Source organism: Zonotrichia leucophrys, chromosome 2 (genome assembly GCF_028769735.1).
Source record: "Zonotrichia leucophrys gambelii isolate GWCS_2022_RI chromosome 2, RI_Zleu_2.0, whole genome shotgun sequence".
Taxonomy (NCBI): Eukaryota; Metazoa; Chordata; class Aves; order Passeriformes; family Passerellidae; genus Zonotrichia; species Zonotrichia leucophrys.
This window is the reverse complement of record NC_088171.1, coordinates 18,076,043-18,086,019: the sequence shown is the minus strand read 5'-3', so window position 1 is coordinate 18,086,019 and position 9,977 is coordinate 18,076,043. Positions and strand designations below refer to the sequence as shown.

The 9,977-nt window shown below is 48.4% G+C and overlaps 1 protein-coding gene across 1 annotated transcript in view; it reads left to right on the top strand.

Moving 5' to 3' along the window:
* The first annotated feature begins 5,305 nt into the window (after positions 1–5,305).
* GPR158 (G protein-coupled receptor 158) overlaps positions 5,306–9,977 on the top strand; it is a 199,993-nt gene continuing 195,321 nt past the window's right edge. Inside the window, exon 1 of the mRNA XM_064704089.1 lies at positions 5,306–7,025. Within this exon, the coding sequence (XP_064560159.1) occupies positions 6,154–7,025 (872 nt within the window). The 5' untranslated portion in view covers positions 5,306–6,153. The remainder of the gene's footprint in view (positions 7,026–9,977) is intronic.

Here is a 9,977-nt window from a genome sequence, read left to right as displayed (position 1 = left end):
AAACAAGCTGAATTTTCTTCTTTGACTCATAACTGACCTCAAGGATAGTGACAAAGCAGTAGATATGCTGCATATCTGCATCAGCAGCATTCACTATATATGCATCTTGAGGTTCTCATCAGTAAGCTAAGGAACTATTGTGTAGGTGATTCATGAGTGGGTAAGCAATTGCTCCTGAACTAATTCTCAAAAGTAAGGATCAGCTGTGTACTATCAAACCAGGAAGATGTTTCTAGTAGGTTCCCAAAAGACACATTCTATAAAATAGGTTAATGGACAGATTAGCTAAGGAAATAAAAGGTCAAATCATAAGCACATGAGTACAAGAAAAAATGAGATAGTTATAAACATTTTGGAAAATGGATTAAGAACTAAATATAATTTGAAAAAAACAGAGGTTGCCTAAAATCACTGGTAAAATTCAGCAAATACAAGTACCAAAAAACTACCCAGAGGTAGCAGAGCTCAAATCCTCAAATAAAAATAGATAATAGATAACTGGGAAGCAATATGTTTTGAAAGGTTATGAGGATTACTCAGCATTACAGACCTGAATAGTGGTCAATACTGTGATGAAGGTGAAAAAGCAGGCAGACCTCGATGTGGGGTGTATTAACAGAGAATTTTACATGTTCTGGAGGTGATGCATAATGGGAGGCCTTGTCTGGGATGCCTGTAGAAGCAGGCTAACAGAATAGATAGTCAAGAAGAGAACAGCAGGGCCAATAACAGTTTTGGAAAGCAAAACACAGCTTGTTTTCTAACATAGCCTCTTAAGAAATTTGATTAATTTAGCCCAGATAAAGAAAAAAAGGAGGAAGTCAAAGTGGTCTTTTGCAGACAGATACTAGTTTGTGGTGACTGTGCTCTGATAAGAAGGCAAAGAAACAAAGTAAAGAAGACTATTATGGGGTCCTCTCACCCCACACCTGGTGCTGAGGCAAAGAAATGTGAAGAAGGTAGTTAGGGTGGCTCTGGGGTCTACCTGAGTGGAATTCACTGAGAGTAGGCAAGCCAGCCCCTGCCAGAGACAGTTGTGCTGTACATAGTCCTGCTGCAGTGCTCTACTAGACAGCCTTTGTCAGATTCCTTCTGTCCCAATGTTTCTAAGAAAATGTCCAGTGGGTTGGAATTTCTCACTGCCAGTGAACAGTAACTGACAGGTAAGTTCAGAGGACACAGTCTCAAGCTGTGCCAAGGGAGGTACAGGCTAGAATTAAGGAGGAAGTTTTTCACAGAAAGAGTGGTCAAATACTGGAATCATCTACCCAGGGAGGTGGTGGAGTCACCATCCCTCAATGTGTTTAAAAAAAGACTGGATGTGGCACTTGGTGCCATGGTCTAGTTGAGGTGTTAGAACATGGGTTGGACTCGATGATCTTAAAGGTCTCTTCCAACCTAGAAATTCTGTGATTCTGTGATTCTTGCTGCTTCTTTTGTCCACTTCTGAGTAAGAATTTTAGTACTTTACATTTTGACTATTTTCTCCTGACATATTCAGCTGATGGCTTAAATTCATTTGTGAGAGAAAACAAGAGAACTAACAAAGCCTGGTTTCCAGTGGATTTGTGTTCACTCTTACTCTCACCCTCTGCTGTAAATCAGCATTTCTCTCAGCCCCCATGGACTCTCTGCATTGTTTCCTAACGTCTCATGGCTCTGTGCCCACTGTCAACAGCATTTGCAGCTCCCCCTTGTCGTTTTGAGCTCCACCCCATCAGCCCCCTTGGCTGCTCCCTCCCTGTTGGATAGGGACGCTGTCCCACATGTTCCAGCTGTTTTGGGGGCATATTTATGCTTATTGGCCAATATGAGTGGCCAAAGGAAAGACCAAAGAGGCTTTTTAACTGTTGAATTCACTCTGAAACTTTTCCCTCAGCATGAAAATGAACACAGGTTGCTTTATTTGATCCAGCTGTAGAAGCTTGTACATTTGTAGAAGCTTGTAGATTTCAGTCAAACTTACCTGAAATTAATTAAAGAGATCAAAAGTCATTGGCAGACAGGCAAAAAATATTGCTGCTAGAATGTTATATGTTTAAGTAGTCAAGATTAAAGTAGGAGTACTTTTAAGAATATTTTGCTTTTCATGTGTTTTTAAATACCAGAAGCAGCGATTTGTCTCTGTTTTTGTGAGAGAAATACAACAATACCATTTTAAAAGTTTTGGCATTTACTCTTGTGTGGATTCTCTGTATACCTCCAAAACAGTTTAGGACAAATACTGATAAATGAGTCTTTAAATATATTTAGCTAAAACAGTCTTTCCTTGCTCCCAACTGGTTTAACAATGCAGTAATTGTGATGCTGTTAGCAATTCAGACAGTTCAGCTAAACCACAATCTTTTTGCATAGGCCATATTTGAAGAAAGTAGGTTACTCTAGTCTGTTAATAACAGCTAGCATTTTGCACTACTGTTCTTTCTACACTGTAATTAGATTAATGTAGAGCTGCTCCTGATAGGCAATACAGTGAATTGAGATGCTTCATGTACAAGCACATTGAGTGAAGCAATTGCAATAGTTGTAACAACTCAGAAATATTCAGGACAGTGGTCAGATGCCTCCTGATTCCTTGCAGTGAATGGCTTGATGCAGCACCTCTGGCAGAATTGAAGCAGGAGCATAGGAAACATTATTCAGTCACAGTAATCTTGTTTCTCAGGGGACTCCTGGTCCATTTTCACATTGTCCTGGTCAGAGCTGAACAGATTTCTGACACACTCAACTGATTACATATAAAAGTCCAGAAGTATTAACGCATTTTATATTAAAAAAAGATAAAATACAAGGGTCACAGGTTTCTACACCTCTCCCAGTCCTTAGTAAATAAAATATTTGGTAGATTTCCTTAATCTAGGAGGATGCTTTATTTCCATATTGCCACTTCCCCAGATCTGGGCTATGAATGGTAGGCTTTGGGTCCCACAGCACAGTGTTTACAAAGCTGTAAGAAAATGCACATTTGCAATGGCTTAAAATCTGTTTGTGCTTCATTTTGGAGCTGGCTGTACACAGTAGCTGTTTGGAATCAGCTCTGAACTGACTGCAGAAGGAAGCCCTACAGGATAAAGGAGGCCTCTTTCAACCCTGTGTGGTACAGGTGTACAAGACTCAGCCATGATCCTGGCACCTGGAATGAGAAGTCCTCAATAAACCCCTCATCCTCCCCCTCTGATTCAGAAATGCCAGCACAGAGACCAAACACCCAGAGCAGACAGGACAGGAAAAAGAGAGACTTCTAATGCTTGAGATTAAGGGAGACTTCCAGCATCTGGAGGTGTGCACTGACCCATTTGGGTCTTTGCTCCTGGCAAACCTTTGGGTTAAGAACTGCAGCTTCTGGGATGTTAGTGAAGGACAGGGGGCAGTGGTGGGTGCCACTGCAGAAGGGTATGAGGAAGGACCATGAGGTGATCAGGAAATACAAGGAACTTACCATACAAGTACATTAAAGGGATAGTTGATTATCCTGACAATGTGTGAATGTGGCCACTGAGCAGGCCTAGTGCAGTTCAGACAGGTATTAACAGTCAGGCTAAAGTAGGGAAAGTGAATTTCCAACAGGGAACTAACCTTTCCTTTACAGCAGCCCTTGTCTGTCAATAAAGAGAATCAGCCCAGGCACAACATTAAAAAAATATGTTTATTTATGATGCCAGTGATATCTCTCCCTGTAACAGATCCCATGTTAGTTTAGCTCAGCCCTGAGAGCTGCTGCTGTCAAAAGCCCTAGTTCTCTCTTATCTACAGCAAATGATGCATCTTTAGGTATTTGCTGAGAGCAGACTTGGAAATACAGACTCCCTGTGCTGTGCTAAACTGTAAATATCAGCTTCTGAGCTTCTCAGTATAAGCGGTTTCTAAATAACCTCACAAACTATTCACTTGAGGGAAAGCTCAGTACAAGTAAATTATTCTTACATGTTGAATATCCTCTTCAATTGCATGCAGCAAGAGACAAAAATAATTTATAACTTTCTCTCTTAACCAACAATATTATAATTATTAAAGGTGTCCATAGGTAAAGACAAAATGCATAGCATCGCTAGGATATATGGACTGCAAATGTAATTTACATTTAGCTATCTTAGAGTAGCTATTCTGTCAAGTGTCATTTCAAATAATTCTAAAATAAGATTATGTTTTAAGGAGCAGATATAACTTGTCAGTGGCTTAAAATTAGATAATATATTCTGCATAACTGAAATCTGCTCCTAGGATGTGCATGCACGTGTGGGGGGGGGGGGAGAAAAGAAAAATAAAAGGTCCTCTTTTACTACTCTTTTCATCTGCACTTTTGAATTCCAAAAGGGAATTTTATGTTAAATGGGAATGGAACGTAGTTAGGAGATTTTGCCATGGACCACCTCCTCCAAAACTCACCCTTTGCTGTCTCCCGTCACAAATCCCTCATCCATTAGTAAGATATTGAGCAGGTGCATAATTCTGCCAAAGAAAATGTACAAAGTTAAACACATGTTGAAATGTTTTACCAAACTAGATTCTTATTACTAATCATGATGGCTTATCTGGAAAATCCTAACAATGTCTCCTATGCATTTATATTATTCCAAGGGGGTTTCCACAGAGGAGGAAAGCTGAGCGATCAGCCTGTGCTGCTTCAGCTCCACACAGGTGCTCTGAAGGTCAATGTTAAAAGCCACGGGATTAAGGACTTAGTTTTGAAAACAGCGGTAGGAATTAGCACCTTGGAGTTAAAACACCAAGGGAAAAAAAGATCATGGTTACAGAAACACAACCAGGCAGCCACCGTAGCTGCAGGAGAGGGAAGGCGGCTCAGCGCCCGTGCCGGGGGGATACGCTCCGTGTCCGGGGCCAGTGGGGCAGCCCGGGCGAGGCGCCCGCGGGCGACGGGCCCGGAGATCCCGAAGGCGCAGTTGCTCATTCCCACACAAACGTCGTTCCCTTCGCCAAACGCCTTCCTCCTGGACAGCGCGGCCGGTCCCACGCGTCCCGGGGCAGCCGAGGATCAGCTGCGCCCCCTCCACCCACCCGAGAAACGCTGGAAGCGGGAGCGCCTTCCCCCAGCGGCACGCAGCTCTGACAGGCATCAGCCCACGCTGCGGATCTGGCTGAACTGCCTTCCCCCGCAGCGTCGGGCTTCTCCAGCTGCCCGCAGGAGGGGGCCACACGGAGCCGGGCGTTCGGGGCACCGCGCCCCCGCTCCCGCGCTCGCCCCCGCCGCGGAGGCGCCGCCCCACGCCCGGCCACCAGGTGTCGCTGCCACGCGCCGTGGGCGACCCCCGGGCCCGGCGGGGCCCCCGCGGATTTCCCGCCCGCGCTCCCGAGCCCCGGGAAAGCGGAGCGGCTCCCACCGGGGCGGGCGCCTGCCCCGCCTTCGTCCCAGGCTGAGCCGGCTGCAGGTGAAGCCAGGTGCCTCGACACCTCTCCGCGGCGGCAGCGCCGCCTCCCCCGGCATCGCACGGCACCGTTCTCCTGCCCCGTGAGTGGCTGCCGGCTGACTGACAGGCGAGGCGGCCACATAGGGCGGCCGCTGCCTGGCGTACACCTATAAGGGCCGGTGGTGAGCAGCGCCGCGCGGTGTGGGGCTGCCCGTGGCGGAGCCGCCCGGTGACCATCCGTCCTCCCACGGCCGGGCGCCCTCGCTCGCAGAGCCGAGCGCTGGCGGAGGCGGGCGCCTGTCCGCTGGCTCCGCGGCAGCAGCCCCGCCCGCCGATCCCCGCAGCAAGTGGCAGTCCCGCGCCACGGGCCCCCCTCTCCGGCAGCGGCGCTCGAAGGATGCGGAGCGGCGGAGCGCGGGCGGCGGCGGGGCGCCGCGGGGGGACCCGCCGCTGCGCCGGGCGCGGGCGCCGCCGCCCCTGCGCGCTGCGCCGGGCAGGAGCTCAGTGAGCGCGGTGGCCGCGGCGGGAGGAGGCGCAGGAGGTCTCGGCTCTGCTGTCGCCGGAGGGGCTGCGCGCCGCTCCGCGCCGGCGGTGGGGCTGTGCGGAGCCCCGCGCTGGGGAGGTTGCGGGCGGCACCGCCACAGGTGACTCGCGGGCCGGGGGTCGCGTTCCGCCCCGCTGCCGCTCGGCCGCCTCTGCGCGTTCGCACCCCTGCGCCGCGGCCGCCTGCGCGAAGCTCATCTTCAGCCGCCTCGCCGTGCCGGCGCCACCGGCAGCACCGGGGGACATGGCTTTGCTCCGGCTCCTTCTCCTCTTGCTCCTCGCCCAGCGCGGGCTGGGGTCTGCCGGCGACCAAGGGCAGGCAGTGCGCGGCCGGGAGCGGGCGCTCGGAGGGAAGCAGCCTATTTACAACCACATCAAGAGCCGGGAGCCTCTGCCGGCTCCGCGGAGCCGCTCTACAGAGAGCACCATCTTGGCGCAGCGGCTCGCCGAGGAGGTGCCCCAGGACGTGGCCTCGTTCCTCTACACGGGCGACTCCCGGGAGTTGCGGCGAGCCAACTGCTCCGGGCGCTACGAGCTGGCCAGCCTCGCCGGCAAGTCGCGCTTCACCTCGCACCCCTCCCTGCACGGCGCCCTGGGCACCCTCACCCACGCCACCAACTTACTCAACATGATCCTCCAGAGCAATAAGTCGCGGGAGCAGAACTTGCAGGAGGACCTGGAGTGGTACCGCGCCTTGATCAGGAGCCTGCTGGAGGAGGACCCCAACATCTCCAGGGCCGCTATCACTTTCAGCACGGAGCCTTTCTCCTCCACTCCCCAGGTTTTCCTCCAGGCCAGCAGGCACGAGAGCCAGGTCCTCCTGCAGGACTTGTCCTCCACGGCTCACCGCCTGGCCAACGCCTCTGTGGAAACTGAGTGGTTCCACAGCTTGAAGCGCAAGTGGAGGCCACATCTGCACAGGAAGGTCTTAAACACGGGCCCCAAAACTTTGGAAAACAGTTGGAAGAGGCGGGAGAGCTTCACTGCTGATAAGAACCATATCCGGTGGTCCTCACCATACCTGGAATGTGAGAATGGGAATTACAAACCCGGCTGGCTTGTGACTCTCTCGGCGGCTTTTTATGGGCTGCGGCCAAACCTTCTACCCGAGTTCAGGTAAGAGGAGTGTTCTCTTTACTTTCTGTTGAGAAGGGGATGGGGGGAAGCAGGATGGGGGTTTGATTCTTTCTCTCCCTCCTAGGGAAGGGCATTGTGGTCTCTGGGTGACCTGATCAACCCAGCCGCACGGGCTGCTGTCACAGCGCAGAGCAGCCTCAGGCCTTCCTGGTGGTGGTACCTTCGTGCCTTCGGGAGCTGTTGCTTCTTGAAAGCATCGCTGTTGTCTCCGTCTGTAAGACAGCGTTTGCTTTGCCCCCATTGGAGCAGGCGTGCATGTGGGTTACGTTCCTGGTGGGCTTGTGGCGAGAGGCGAGCGGCAGCTGCCAGTTGAAGCTTATCTGTGTCTGTAAGAGAAAAATGCTCACTGAGTTATTTCTTGCTATACTGCAAAATTGAACCTGGCTAGACCTCAGCTATGCTTTTAACCTGCTGGGAAATAACATTCCCAGTAATTAATGACATTACTAGTGCTGGTAAGCTGCTGTTTCTGGTCTCCAGAGCACATCCACTGTGGGGTGCTCGAGCCTGGTCAGTGGTAGTACACTTGCAGGTAAATCAGTGCTGATGACTGCTGTTCTGTCATAGTTCATGTGGCTGTAAGCTGAAGTGGCAGAAGGAGAGCTTTCCTTTTGCACCTCCAGCTTTATATTTGGTACCTGGCATATGTAAAGGTTTGCTTTTTTTATTGCTTTATATACTTTTTGTTGCTTTTATATACTTTGCCACTGAGCTGCAACTAACAGAGAGGAAGATAGAAAAAGGCTCTTTCTTGTGTCTTTGTATTTTGACACCAAAGAGAGATTTGCTCAAAGGAGAGCGACCTGTGGAGTGTGAGATGCCAGTTTTTTCCCCTGGCACTCCTGTGGGGGGTTCACAGGTAGCTCTGTCCAGTGGGGAATGTGCACTGCCCAGAAGCAGCTGGCATTTCTCAGGATGAGAGAGGAGCACAGGATTTCTTTTGTGCTATCAATTAGTAGCAGGTAAAGATTGATGAGAACGTAGCAGACACCAAAGAGATTTTGCCACACTTAGGTGGCAAGGCAGTAATGTCTGCAGATGCTGTTTCTCTTGGCTTAGTCTGAAATCCAGTGTAATCAAAAAGATATGAGTGCAGTAATAAATTCCTGAAAAAAACCCAAAATTTGTTGAATGGATAATGGCTGCTTATTTCTGCGTTGAATTACTTTTTGCTCTGAGATTTTCACACTTATGGGGATGATAGGGTTAAGGTAAAATGAGCTCAGCTGTAGGCTGTTTGTTGCTGAATTCCTCTCGAGACCAAAACCCAGGAATAGGTCTGCTGTAGAGCTCTTCTGGACCCTAGGGAGTCCAGAGAAGTCAGGAAGCTCGTCAGAGATCATTGAAAAGCAATGTTCAACGTTTGATGAACTTTGGGATGTGGATGAAAGTTAATGTAGGCTGATATTCTCTTGTTGGAGATAGTTTGGCAGAGCCACTAGGCTGCAGGTGTGGTGGCAACCACAAACCAGCTGTCTGAGAATATAAATTTTGACATAAAGTTGAACTCACAAACGCTTCAATCTTGACTTAACTGAAGAGGAAATAAAGCCATGTTTTAAGGAAAAGAGACTAAAGCTCCAATCCCAGCTCTGTGCCAAGATTCTGTGATGGCAGGAAGCATCTCAGTGGCGTAGGTTTCTGCTGTGGTGGCTTTGGCGTGCCAAACGCACCATGTCTGGTTTGGCACAACCCCGGCCAGCCACGACAACCAGCAGATGTCCTCCTGGATGCAGTACAGAGCACTGCCTTCCCTCCCTGCCTCGTCTTCCCAGCCTCTGCTTGCCACCTGGGGGTCCCTGCCGTGGAAGAAAGAGAATAACCTGTTATGGCTCTGACACTTCAAGGGGCATTCACGGAGCTCATCTAAGCTTGGAGAACCACTTCATATTTACAAGGTCATGAGATGGAGCATGCTGTGCAAGTTCAAAGTGTTGTGTTGCTGTTATACTGAACAGTTAGGGCAAAACTAACAAAGATTTGTTGTATCAACAGAGATGAGTTTGTAAGCATTTCTAAAAAAAGGGGTTATGTTATTTTGCCAAATTATTAAAGAAGCAGGTAGAAGAAGTAAAATTATAAATACATACACGTTCTGGCAAGGCTGAAGGATAGTTTCTGATTTGATTTTTAGAAGGATAGTGTTCCTGATTTGAGGTATGCTAGATGAAAAATGGGCTTTAATATAAGGTTATGACTTGGGATATTGAGAAAGTAACTTCTCAGCTACACAGAAAATTATATACACAAAATATGCTTCCAAGGCTTGTAGATTGTCTCCATATTTACACAGTGTTTTCATTACTTAATAGGTACACAGCCTCAATGTGAATTTTTAAGAGAAAAAGTGGCTTAAAGCATGAACACGTGAAAAATGTGACATCTAGTGTGGTTACTGGAAAATAGTTGTGTGAATTACTGTAAGATGCCTCTTGAAGTAAGCTTACTTGCTCTCACCATCAGTCTTTGAGTGACACAATATTTTGACTTTCAAGTCTTGTTTAAGACCCATATGAAAAAACGGTGTTCATTACCCTCCATCTTTTGGGGCAGCTACGTTGGTTCTCCTAAAAATGTATCTTTGAACCATCTGTTAGAAACATTTTAATGAATCAGTTACCATGCTCCTCCCATTTAGTAGTCTGGTGTAATATCATTAATGGTAATTTAGTGTATGCCTCTTTAATATTATTCTAACAGTTTTTGTACTTTCTTTGCTCCCATTAGGTTTAAGGCATGGCACATTAGGGTGAGATACATTCCAGGAGCATGCTATATCCATGAAAGAGAGCTCTTTCACATTACAGAAGGAAAAGCCCATTGCTCCTTCTTGGTATCTCTTCTGTGGCAGTAACAGAAGGGTTTGTTCATGTGGCATGGCAATGGGACGAGGTAAATGAGAGCAGTACTGATACTGAATAATGAAGGCAA